Raw genomic sequence first — 13733 nt, forward strand, 5'->3', positions numbered from 1 at the left:
GGAGTCCAACAACAAAATGTGTGCAACAGACCTTCCCCCAAAAGGAAACTAAAATGAGAATCCTAACAGAAACTGTCCTTTGCCTGAAGCTTCTGGACCTGCAGCTGGACCATTGTCTTGCTGCCTGAGAGGCCAGAAGTTACTTTCCACTCAAAGGATGCAGTGGCTGGGAAGGAGTTCAGGCCACAGTGATGGTCAGAAAGTTCAGGTTACAGCAAAACCTCCAACGCCTATACTATAACCAAAGACTATAACCAAAGCTATCTTCTGTGCAGTCAGAGCAGTGGCAAGTTCCTAGAACTGATTTTTTGTTGCTGAGTTCAGCATTAAATGTTCTCTGAAAAAGCTCAGATCGGTCAGATTGAACAAACAAGAAGCAAAAATAAATTTCCCATAGAGTTTTGACTGCAATTAAATAAGCTATCTTGTTTCACAAAAAATCCTGCATATACCTAACTCTTCCCCCTAACCCTCAAAAAGCTATCGTTGGCCAACCTTCAGGAATTCTCAAAGGTTCAATTATGTCAAAAGCAATGATATCAAGCATAGAGTATTTTCTTAAAATTTTTCTATAGACACACAACTTTACTGTCTCTGCCCATTAAAAAATTAAGTGTTCAGTTGGTTTCCATCCTCAGTCTCAAAATATAGAAGAGCAAAAAAAATTACAAGGCTCTCAAAAAGCTTCTAATTAAGGGATAAGCCTCATTTTAAAGAAAAATCCTTACATGTTCTATAGGAAAGATATAATTTCAGGGATTTTTGTATCTTCCAGTTTGTTTATGAAGAAATACAAATGATTAAATCAAATATAGGAATGTATTTGTTTTGAGAATAAAATGTCCTCTTTCATTAGTTCAGAGTTTGTGTTCATCCTTTGCTGTCACTACTTGTACAGATTCCTTTCTACTAAAAGTCAGTCAGGTGGGCCGGGATTGTGGCTCAGGGGTAGAACACTTGCCTAGCACATGCGAGGCCCTGGGTTCAATCCTCAGCACCACATAAAAATAAATAAATAAAATAAATATATCATGTTAACTACAACTAATATATATATATATATATATATATATATATATATATTTTTTTTTTTTTTTTTAATTCAGTCAGGGTATTTGAAAGACCTTGAACCAGTTTTTCCGGGTATCCCCTCTCAAAGAATCCACAGAGAGAAAAGCCAGTCACAGACAGAAGAAAAGCCTGCGGACGTAGCTGCTCACTTCCTGAGCTACCCACTTCCTTCTTCAAACATTTCCTTCTCTTCACTAAACTGTTTTTCTTTTTTCAAATTAGCATTGAAGTCATCTTGCAAATATACTTCTGGGTGGAGGGCCAGGAATAGGCAAATTCCAGTGGCCAGGTCATTTTTAACATCATCACTGCAGTGATACAAAATCAGGTCCTCGGATGCAGTTGCTCTCTGCAATGTAAAGGGAAGATTCAGCAAAAGAATCCGAACCATTATGAGCTAGACCCACACCAGGAGGAAACAATGTTACCAAAGAGAATGCCTGCAAAAAAATGTCATGGCTCCTGTCTACTCCATCTGAAAAACTATCGCATCATTTATGAGGAAATCAATATTTTTTAACTTTCAAACCTTGAGCCAACCGTAATGAGTTACTAGGTTTCTTTGCTTTCATTATAATTTTGGCTATAAAACTGAACATCTCATAATTATTAGAATTATGTTATTAAGTATGCATCTTCTTTTTTTTTTTTTTTAAAGAGAGAGTGAGAGAGGAGAGAGAGAGAGAGAGAGAGAGAGAGAGAGAGAGAGAATTTTTTAATATTTATTTTTTAGTTCTCGGCGGACACAACATCTTTGTTGGTATGTGGTGCTGAGGATCGAACCCGGGCCGCACGCATGCTAGGCGAGCGCGCTACCGCTGAGCCACATCTCCAGCCCTGCATCTTCTTAATGATAATTTTCTTTGATCACAGCAAATACAGATAGCTAAATAAAAATGTGACTATCATGAGACTCTTGCGTTTATAAATACAAACATAAATTTAACCTCTTCTTACCTGAATATAAAAATCTTTATTTATCAGCAATGGTAATAGCATGAAAAAAACAGACAAAAGGAATAAAGTAACTTAAAATGTTTATTTTTGTCAGAATAGCTGACAGTTTCCTATTAAGTATTTTGGTATATTATTATAATAAGCATCCCCCCTTGAAAAAAAATCTATTCAAAATATCTCAATCCTTGAGGTAAAGAACCCCCGCCCCCCCAAAAAAAAATCCCGATTTTAAAAAAAAATCCTTAAATTCCTTTAGCTTGATAAATAGAAATAATCTCTTCTTGTTCTACACTGGTGAACATAAATGTATTTTATACAGCAAGGTATCTGGTTACTTATTGGCAAATGAAGGTGAAAACTATTCATTTCCACGTTCTACTCAATCACAGTGCAACACCGCAACGTTCATATATACTTTTTTTTTTCTTTTTTCTTACAGTTACCAATACTCTTCTGGCAACAATAAGGTTTTGGAATGGCAAAAGGAAAAAGAAGTTTTAGGTCTCAAAGCTCCCGAAGGGAATTAATCTGAGTCTTCATCATCAAGATAGTCCTCAGCGTTGCTTAATGTTCGAAGTGCATCTAAAAGAAATGGGCGGAAAAAGCAAAACAAATTACTAATTGCTCAGATTTTCTTTTTACCTGTCAAAGCTTCTATCACTCAACAAACTGTACTCTTCCCTATGACCCTGGGTTTGTAAGTTTCATGAGATTTTTTTTCTACTGTTTACTCTATTAAGTATCTGCTATTACAGAAGCACACAAATATAGTGGTCCACATGTTCCTTAGATGTGCAGAGTAAAGTACACAGCACTGAGTGGTCTGTTTCTAACAAAGCTACATGCACGGTGACCAACTTAGAACACACCAACAGCCACTCCACTCTGACAGCAGTGCTCCCAACCTCCTCTCTCCCAGTGACATGTGCACATGTGGCTTCAGGCACGCCACAATCCTTGCCTTTACCCGAAGGCAAGGTCACTGGGTAGAAAGATAACTCACAAGAGGAAGGAAAGAGAACAAAAACAGGGAAGCTTCAGATTCATTTTAGAAAATACTGAAAATAAAGTATACTCAGAAACAAAAGATGGAAATGAAACAAGAACATTTTAAAATAAAAAGAGCTGGATCCCACCAAATGTTATGTCAACTTAAGCAGGACTCAGAAGAAAGACAACTGATTTGTAACTGTCACCTATTCAACCATCTACTCAAATCCTTGTAGCAGTAGATTACCCTATCATTTTGGAGGGAACAAAATGGAATACAAATACAGGCACATTGTTGGAGCTCAATTAATGGAGGACACAGAGGGATACCTGAGGGAGAAAAAAGTTTTCCCAGAGTTCAAAAAATAATGGGAATTTTATTACACTAATAAAAACAGAAAATTGACAAATATCCCACTGCACAGGTCAAGAACTATAGAAGCAATAATGTCATCCAGCTACAGGGAAACAAATGTCCTTTGCCTTTATAGTGGAAATTTCTTTTCTCAAAAGTCTTTTTGCTGACTCTCTATACCAACACAGATTAGTTAAACTTTGGGCTCTAAAGTAATACCAAAAAGGTCTGAAATAATAAGCAGCAATGCAAAAGACTTGCAAAAAGTGAGTCATCTATCATACTAGTTTCATTCTAGAAAATGGTGAAAAAGTGTCAACTGTTAGTTTATACTTTAATGATATGAAAGTGTCAAACATCAGACAACAGAGTAAGACTTGAGATGTAATAAGAAAGGGGTTTAATGTTCCCTGTATTCTTCTCTTTTTCCTCTCTAGGTTTGCATGAGCCAGGTGGCTAATGACACACTGGAGGGGGATAAAAGGAGGTGGACAGGAGGTCAGGTCAAGGCACCTCTTCCCAGGATGCACAAGAACAGATCCAGGGGGCCACGTTCATTAGGCTACATACTGAGAGGTCAAATAAGCAGCTGATCTGAACAGTGACCACGAATGACTCAAGTGTGTCTTAACACCTTTCTTTCAAAACAACCACACATGCTTTCCTTTATTTTTTTTTCAAATTTATTCTTCCGTATGTATTATGAATAACTTCCAAAATGTCTAGCAAAGTCTAGAAAAATTTCAATTACGGTTTATTGATACCCTCATATAGGCTAGAAACTAAATATAAACAGCGATCTATCAAATACTTAATTTGAATAATATTTAGCCATAACCACTCATGAGTACATATATGAAGTGAGGGAATTCAGACCACAGTTCTCTGGAAAGGATTGTGGAAAGCAAGGTGATGAGAAATTGATTGTAAGGAATAAATAAACACACACACAAACAAAACAAAACAAAACAAAAAAACACACATATAAACATACACAATAGTGAAAGATCTGTATCTTTCTTCAAATTTGTTTCCTGGAGGTATTCTATTTTGGAGGTTCTGATTTAGAACAAGGAGAGATATATATTCAAACTTCAGGACTATCTAAAGAGTTTATCAAGGGCTGGTGATGTGGCTCAAGTGGTATCGCGCTCGCCTGGCATGCGCAGGGCGCTGGGTTTGATCCTCAGCACCTCATAAAAATAAAATAAAGATGTTGTGTCCATTGAAAACTGAAAAATAAATATTAAAAAGTCTCTATCTCTCTCTCTCTCTCTTTAAAAAAAAAAAAAAAAGTTGATTATCAAGAAAAAAATCTTTTTCCCAATCGTGGGCTGGTAAATCTTAGTCATGAAGGCACCAGAGGAGAAAGAAGGATTTAAAACAAATACCTGTTCCCTGCTTCTTTTTCAGGAGAGATGCACAGGCAGCATTAGTAGCCATGTCCAAGGCCAGCTTCTTCTCATTGTTTCGTAAGTCTGTTCTAGCACCTTCCCAAAACAAGAAAAGGAAGTTACGTGTCTTTAAAGACTATACAGTAGTAGTCAATCCTCTTTCCACCAAGGCTAACCACATATGGCAAAACTAACTAGAGAACAGTACTGGACCAAAATTAAACTCCTTAAAGTAGTGTGTGTGGCATCTTTAACCAGGGGCCAGCTGCTACACCTGTGGTGCCTATGCTCCATGGAAACACAGCTTTTCCCTTCCAGTCTCTATGGGAGTACTCATGTACCTTTCTGTGAGTTTACCTTCCCCTCAGTAAATCCTAAATCACCACCAAACCCCAGTGGTTATGTGTGCCTCCGCAGGAGTCTGGGGAGTTTAAATTCAACACACCCCTTCCCTCTTGTTCTGCTCAAGAAGGTCTTTTAAAAAATACCTCTGGGTTAATCTTGAAGGGATTAATATTTTCATATCTGTACATACATGCTCATGTAAATTAGCAGAATGGCAACACACACGCACACACACACACACAAAAAAAAACCAGCGGCAACTCATTGTTCCCCAATTCACTGTTACAGTAAGCCCTTTTCTATCCACTTTGACTTTGTGCTAAAAATTACATTAGAATCCATGAATACATTTGCATTGTATTCCTGGATTCTGTCCAGTCTTTTACCCTCTCCAGAGGTAATCATTCTTACAAGTGAGCCTGAGTTCTTGTTTCCCTTATGTGTATGCATGCATCCACAGACATATGTGAACATGTATACAAAATCATGCTACATATGTTGGTTTGCAATGTCATACTTTTAACAATATACAAATGGTGCTCTTTTCTGGCAGTATGCATATAACTGAAATCTATTTAAGTATTTATAAATATTCATTTTATGGATGATCCAAAATTTATTTAATCTTTGCTTTAATGATAGGTACCTAAGCTGTTCCTAACTCTGATTATCACAGATACTACAATGAACATCCTTAAGCAACACATTTGTTCACACAAATACTTAAAGGACAGTTTCCTAAATGGGGTGCTGAAATATAAAGATAGGCACATTTTTAATTCTGTTAGCTACTGCCAGGTGACCTTCCAAGAAGGTTCTCTCAATTCACCCTTTCTGCCGCCGTATTTTCACCAATTTGCAAAAATCTCATTCTATTGACCAGATCTGCATCTATCCCTCAGGTCACACGGAAATTCTCATTCTGTCAAGTCAAAATTCCTGAGGGCTAACAGTTCTATGACAAATAAATTAAATTATATTATAGAACTCATACTCATGTTTATCAGGACAGGAAATATTCAGAAACAAGGATGCTAGAGAAGAAACACATTTATTTCCTGAGTTCCCTTGGAGCAGCACTAATATAAATACAAGGTGATCCACACAGTTAATTTTAAATTTTATAGTAAACACATTTGCAAAAAGTGAAATTACTTTTAATAATGTTTTACTTAACCTACTAAATATCTAAAAGATCATTGCAACATGTAATCCAATATAAAAATTATTGTGGTATTGTACTTTTTTCACTAAATCCTAAAAAAAAAAGGGGTGTGCATTTTATATTTATAGTACAACTCAATTCAGGCAGCTTCTTTTCAAGGGCTCAGGTGCACACAGGCTAGTGGCTGCTCTTGGCACAACCTTCAGAGGAGCACAATAGTGGACCTAATGCTGTTTGACTATCATGGTTTGGATATGAGCTCCTCAAAAGCTCCTGTGTTGATGCAGGGATATTCAGAGCCGAAATGGTTAGAATGTGAGAGCTGTAACCTAATCAGTCCATCTAGTTTGAATAGGCTGGGTAGGTAACTGTAGGCAGGTGTAGCATGACTAGAGGAGGTGGGTCCCTGGGGGTGTGCCATGGAAAGGTTCATCTTCTCTGCAGTCCCTTCCCCCCTTCTCTGCCTCCTGGTCACCATGAATAGAGCAGCATTCTTCCACCAGACCCTTCTATCTTGATGTTCTTCCTCTCCTTGGACCCAAAGGAATGAAGTTGGCCCACCATAAACTAAACCTCTGAAACTATGAGCCAAAATAAATTTTCCTTTTCTAAGTCGTTCTTGTCAGGTATTTTGGTAACAGCATCAAAAACTGACTCACACTCTGCCCTTTTAGACCTAGAACTTATATCATCAACATACTTAAAATCCAAAGCATTTCCTCCTATATATTCCACAACATTGCCAAGGATCCCCAGTGATGGTTACATATCACTTATGGCCTGGCCCCTCGTCTACATTATAGCCTCTGAATCAAGTTGTGTTGTGGGGTATTATGTCTGGCCCTCCATAAGGGTTCATTAATAATGTACGGGACAAATGGAGGAATGGATGGATCAGTCCATAATTTACATGTTTCCTCTGAGAGTCATGGAGGCACCAGAGGAGAAAGAAGGATTTAAAACAAATACCTGTTCCCTGCTCCTTTTTCAGGAGAGGTGCACAGGCAGCATTAGTAGCCATCTCCAGGGCCAGCTATATATACTATAAGCACATAGACTGTATAAAAACAAGGCATCTCTCATTCTTGTACATCTAACAACTACTCAGCTCAAAGCAGGGTACAGCAGTCCCAACATTCTTTCTTATCTATCAAGACTTTCCTATGAGATCAGCAACTTTGCCTGTGCAGATTTCTCAGACAAGATCTCCCCCATATATATGTGAACACACCTCTTTCTTCTAAGGCCCTATAATCCTTCAGATATGCACAGTAAGTTCTTCCCAAAGATAATATCCATAATTTTAAAGCTCTTAATTTATAAGTAAAGGTTTCAATTTAGAATTAAAGCAACATAAATAACCCCAATAATTTCATCTCATCATACCAGCTCTGTGGTATACACAGAAGAGGGGTTAAAATTACAGTTTAGAAGATTATTATTCTTTCTACTATTTCAAATAGTATAATTTTATGTGACCTATTTTTCTGGGTAAGCAAAGACCAGATATATTCATCACGAACATTACCTTTTGCCAGAAGCAGCTGGACAATGTCTGCATAACCCTTCCAGGCAGCAGCGTGCAAAGCCGTGTCTCCCAACTTGTTCTATGATGACAGAAAGGGAAAGCAGCATTTTAAAATGAGAAGATGTACTGAATGCAGACATCAAGTTTCTCTAATTAAACCTAAAATGAGAACAAATTATAGAAATTACAAAATTCCAAAGGGAAGAGTGGAGGAAGAAAGGAGACTCCAGCCATGAGCGATGAGTCATTTTAGGGAGTGGGAATGGGATGGAGGAGTAGAAGTGATGTGGCAGAGCACAAGCTGAAACTCAGATGCCCACAGAGGGGGACATAGGAGGGAGCAAGGAATGGACCTTCATAGAAACCTAGCAAGAATTTGGAATTACGGATTCCTGGAGACACTGTGGTAAGAATGAGGCATGGGGTAAAGACAGGTTCTAGTTGAAAGAAGAAGAAGTAACCAGAACCCAAAGACCCCCATGTTGCCAGACCAAGTAAAGATGGTGGAATAACTTTATTGAGAAATTAACCAGATAACTTCCAAGCTTATGGACATAGGTAGCAAGAAGACCAGAAACCAAAAGCTAAGGGTTGGGTGACAAATTTACAAACTAAACAGTAAGATGCCTCTTTCAGCTACTTTTACCTATCCCACTGCCCCAGTGTGTGCAGTGAAGGGAACACACCCAGGCAGGAGGCTGTAGGATACTCCTCTGGTGAAGCAGTACAACCCCACATGGAGAAAAGGGAGGGGTGCATTTATAGTAGCATCTAGGGGTTGCTCAGCAGCAAAACAGCCAGGACCTCACCACTTCACCCCCCACAAAGAAGCCCCCTGCCAGCCAGAAATGGGTCCTACCAATCATAGACTGGAACTTCCCAAACTGACAGCCAATATGTACCTTTTATTTCTATAACTTGATTATTGCAGATATCTGTTAAAGTGTCAAAAAGCTTTGGTCATCTGGGGATACTAACTTCCAAAGGGACTATGGGAACCACAGTCTCTCTCTGCCTTCCCGTCTAGAAATATGATCTCTTCCTATCACATACACTCCCACCACTTTGATACCATCCTCCTTAAGATCTTCAACAGAGCCATGCTGATGCCAGCACCATGCCCTTAAACCTCAAAAACTGTTAGCCCCATAAACCTCATTTCTTTATAAAGTAGCCTGCCTTGGATATTTCATTATAATAATAGAAAATTCACTAATACAGGAATCAAAATGGTATCAGACTTCTCAAAAGCAACCCTGGGGAACAAGAATACCATGGAGCCACATCTTCAAAATTATTTGCAACCTAGAATTGTGATCAGTTTTTAATAATCAATCCCAAGCTCCTCTTTCTCAGGAATCTACTTGAAGAAATGATCTCCAACAAAGGAAAACACAGGTCCAGAAAAGTGACAACACAGCAGAAAAGAGAACGTGATTCTAAGAAAGATGGCAAAAAGTAGCAGAGATGAAATTGCTCAGGTTGGAAGATGAAGATGAATTGCTACAAGAAGGGTGAGACCAAGACAGGGAAAAAAAAAAAAAGTTCATGGATTATCTTATACAGACAGTCTATCAAGGGAGTATAAAACAGTGCAGCAGTCCTAGTGACAGAAGGAACAAGCTAAATAAAAGTCAATAACTAAAGAGAAACAAAAAGTTATACAAGCAGTGAACATTACTTAGTGACAATAATGTAAACATTATACAAAGAAGGAAAGGTTGGATGCTGAGATACTGGGAGATGGGAACTGGAGAGCTGACAACCTTCATTAATCAAATAGGAAGCAAATATACACATAAAGACGATACATGACCAGACAGCTCCACCAGCCTATTCCTCAGTAACACAAAGGTACATACAGGAAGAAAGAGCTAACAGCTGAAAGTGATGCACAAGGAAATGAGGGATAGGTACTTTGGGCTCTGTTCAATTTAAATTTTAATACAGTAATAACAGTGTTTAAAAACTGTGTACTAAGGACCAGGGGTGTGGTTCAGTGGTAAAGGGCTTGCCCAGCATGCTCAAGGCCCTGGCTTCAAATCCCAGCACCATTAAATGAAAAAAAAAAAAGCAAGAATCTATGTGCTTATAGTATTTTGAGTAAAATACTTTATGTGCCCATAAGCTGTACTGTGCCAAAGAGAACAAGGCAGGTGTGTTAAACGATTTCCTCATACTAAATAGTCTCACCTGTTGGTTCAGTTCAATATTTGGCTGAGTAAATAGCACTTCCACTATATCTGAAATTCAAATAGAAGAGATATTTCTTAAGAATGAAAAGTAAAAGTCTGATAAAACTAAGCATAATAATGTTTAAAGAGAGTATTCTTTAGCAGAATCTTCAATAAAATTCTTATTATAAACGTCTCAAAATTTATGTAAAGAAAAACATAATAATCTAAAGAAATAGAAATATTTTAAGAAAAAGATATTTTTTTCAAACAGGTTTGGCTTTAGTATTTTCATATGATAGCTATTAGTAGGAATAGTTTCACACTTGCCATGATACTTAGCATTCATATAACTAACGTGCCTATTAGCTAAAATAAGAGAGAGAGTCACAGATTTTCCTTTGGTTATGCTCTTTAATTTGTCAGGCTCTTTATTTCCCATAGTGGGGTTTATTTTTTTGTGTATTATAGAAAGAGGTAGAAAATGGTAGATTTTTTTGGCTAGGATGAAATACATCTAGACTCCATCATCATCTAGAACTCGTCATAATCACTGATGGTAACCAAGTAGCCACTGAATCACACACTTAAGCAACGCTGTCTCCCTTCTCAATCTACAATTGTGCATTAAACTTAAAATGCAAAAAGCTAGAGGAGACAGTTCTGCCCTTTTCTTCTGTAAGATTAGAAAGTGGGTTTATTTTTATACTACTGTTGTTTTCTGGTTAGTTTTCTTTGAGAGGAAAAAGAAGTTTCCGATTTTTCAAGTGAGAGGTCTGTGAAGTGGGCTGACTGGCCACGTTCCACCCACTGTTCCACAGGGCTTCCAGGAACAAGGCTTTTGACTGATGTTCTAAAGGATTTTCAAAAGATAGCCAATGCTGTTTTGGGGTTTTTTTTTTGTTTTTGTTTTTTTTTCCATTTCTGTGAATCTGACTCCCTTAGGTGAAACACATTTTAGCATCACAGAGATTCGTTTTTAATAGCAAACAAAACATATTACCTTTATGGCCACCATGACAAGCCCAGTATAAGGCGGTGCTTCCAGCCTTGTCTAAGCCATTAACACCCACTCGGTTGTCCAAACACTCTCTCAACCAGCTCAAGTTGCCTGAAAGAATTTTACATTTATAAAAACACAAGAAAAGGGCTAATCAGCAAGTCTCCAATTAAGACCTATCCACTAATACATTTAGTATGGCACAGTTGGACTTCCAGTTTGTTAATGGAAAGCATTATCATCAATTTTTAACGGTAGGTTGATGGAAAGAGTTGCCTAAATAGCTCTACTTAGGTATTTCTACTCTTAAAAAAATCATGGGTGTGTGTGTGTGTGTGTGTGTGTGTGTGTATTTCTTTCCTTTGCAAAATTCTGGAACTTGGAAGAAAAAAGTTAAACCTCAATACAAACAAAAACTATTCATATTCACATTAAAAATGCATTTCAGGACAGGCATTGTGGCACATGCCTATAATACCCACTGCTCTGGAAGCTGAGACAGGAGGACCTCAAGTTCAAAGCCAGCCTGAGCAATTGAGCAAGGCCCTAAACAACTTAGCAAGCACCCTGTCTCAAAATAAAAAATAAAAAGGAACGGGGACGTGACTCAGTGGTTAAGCACCCCTGGGTTCAATCCCCTGGTACCCTCCCTCCCCCAACAACAACAAAAAAATACATCTTAGTTCTTACTAGAGAAGAAACACTAAATAACCTACTCAAAGTTACTGCTCTTATTTGCTAAAGTATAACTATTAATTTAAAATCTTCAGGCTAATGCCCTAAGTATCTAATTTACCAAGATTTTTTAAAATGTCAGTTTAGTAATTCTAAACCAATAATTTCCTTTTGCACATTCATATTTCAAAAAGATATAAAACAAAACAAAATGGAGCTTACTGAGGCTTTACCAAAATACCCTATGATTTATAGAAGGGTTTTTCAACATCAGTGCTATTGCCATTTGGGACTGGAGAATTCTTTGTAATGCCTTTGATTTAGCAACATTCTCAACCTCTATGCTAAAAAAAAAAAAAAAAAAAAGCCAGTAGCATCCCTCCAGTCATGACAGTACAATGTCTCCAGATATTGCCAAATGTCCCCAGGGTTTGCAGGGAAGAACTCTGCAAGCTAAGAATCACTGATAGGAGAAAGCCCAGGACAAGGCTCATCACTGTTTGGCCATGGCTCTTCCCCAGACTAATCCCTGTGGCTCACTTCCTTCCTTTCCAAACCTTTTTACATCAATATTCTCCCCCAGAACACCTCCACATGCCTGCCCTCCACGTGTGCACTCTGGCCACGACACTGTGTTTAAACACATTTCTATTGCTGTACTTATCACACTGTATTTTAACAAGCAGCCATACATCTCTCTCCTCTGCTTGACTCTGAGCCTTACAGGCCATAGACCTATCATTCCATATGCCTATTACCACCCAGGGCACAGGAAGGTAAAACACTCAACAGTGTTTGTTGGCTGACACTTTTTTATCTTAATTTATTACATATGACAGCAGAATGTATTACAATTCATATTACACATATAGAGCACAATTTTTCATATCTCTGGTTGTACTCAGAGTCACACCATTTGTGTCTTCATACATGTACTTAGGGTAATGATGTCCATCTCATTCCATTGTCTTTCCTACCCCCACACTCCGCTCCCAACCCTTCCCTCCCTTTTGCCCTATCTAGAGTTTGTCTAATCCTCCCATGCCCCCCTCCAACCCCATTATGAATCAGCATCCTTAAATCAGAGAAAACATTCAGCATTTGGTTTTTTGGGATTGGCTAACTTCACTTGGCATGATATTCTCCAACTCCATCAATTTACCTGAAAATGCCATGATTTTATTCTCTTTTATTGCTGAGTAATATTCCTTGTGTATATAAACCATATTTTATTTATCCATTCATTTACTGAAGGGCATCTAGGTTGGTTCCACAGTTTAGCTATTGTGCTGCTATAAACACTGATGTGGCTGTGTCTCTGTAGTATGCTGTTTTTAAGTCCTTTGGATATAGACTGAGGAGTGGGATAGCTGGGTCAAATGGTGGTTCCATTACCAGTTTTCCAAGGATTCTCAATATGCTTTCCATATTGGCTGCACCAATTTGCAGTTCCACCAGCAATGTGTGAGTGTGCCTTTTCCCCCACATCCTCACCAACACTCATTGTTGTTTGTATTCTTGATAGCTGCCATTCTGACTGGAGTAAGATGATATCATAGAGTAGTTTTGATTTGCATTTCTCTAATTGCTAGAGATGTTGAACATTTTTTCATATATTTGTTGACTGACTGTATATCATCTTCCAAGAAGTGTCTGTTCAGTCCCTTGGCCCATTTATTGATAGGGTTATTTGTTTTTTTGGTATTAAGACTTTTGAGTTCTTTATATATCCTAGAGATTCGTGCTCTATCTAATGTGCTTTTGGTAAAAATTTGCTTGTTGGCTGACATATTTTAATTATACTCATACTTACCCTTCTAGGGTGATAAAAGTCAGCCTCTGAGGGAGGCAAGGATTTAACTGGAAAGGTGTGTGAGAGAATACTCTGTAACGGTAGAAATGTTCTAGATTTTCATCTGGGTGTGGGCTCCATAGATGTATTTGGAAAAACTCATCAATCTGTGTAATTAAAATCCATGTATTTTACTGTACTGCACCCCTCAATCAAAAACAATCACACCTACCTCTTTTTGCAGCTTCATGCAGTGGATTGTCAATGGACTCTGCCTGCTCAGCCAC

General features: G+C 38.0%; 1 protein-coding gene across 1 annotated transcript in view; it reads right to left on the reverse strand.

Moving 5' to 3' along the window:
• Window positions 1-2111: 2111 nt before the first annotated feature.
• Ostf1 (osteoclast stimulating factor 1) overlaps window positions 2112-13733 on the reverse strand; it is a 53198-nt gene continuing 41576 nt past the window's right edge. The window contains exons 5-10 of the mRNA XM_026389275.2: window positions 13679-13732; window positions 10983-11090; window positions 9999-10048; window positions 7806-7884; window positions 4765-4863; window positions 2112-2610 (exon numbers count right to left, since the gene is read on the reverse strand). Coding sequence (XP_026245060.1) covers window positions 2552-2610; window positions 4765-4863; window positions 7806-7884; window positions 9999-10048; window positions 10983-11090; window positions 13679-13732 — 449 coding nt within the window. The 3' untranslated portion in view covers window positions 2112-2551. The remainder of the gene's footprint in view (window positions 2611-4764; window positions 4864-7805; window positions 7885-9998; window positions 10049-10982; window positions 11091-13678; window position 13733) is intronic.

Source organism: Urocitellus parryii, chromosome 4 (assembly GCF_045843805.1).
Source record: "Urocitellus parryii isolate mUroPar1 chromosome 4, mUroPar1.hap1, whole genome shotgun sequence".
Taxonomy (NCBI): domain Eukaryota; kingdom Metazoa; phylum Chordata; class Mammalia; order Rodentia; family Sciuridae; genus Urocitellus; species Urocitellus parryii.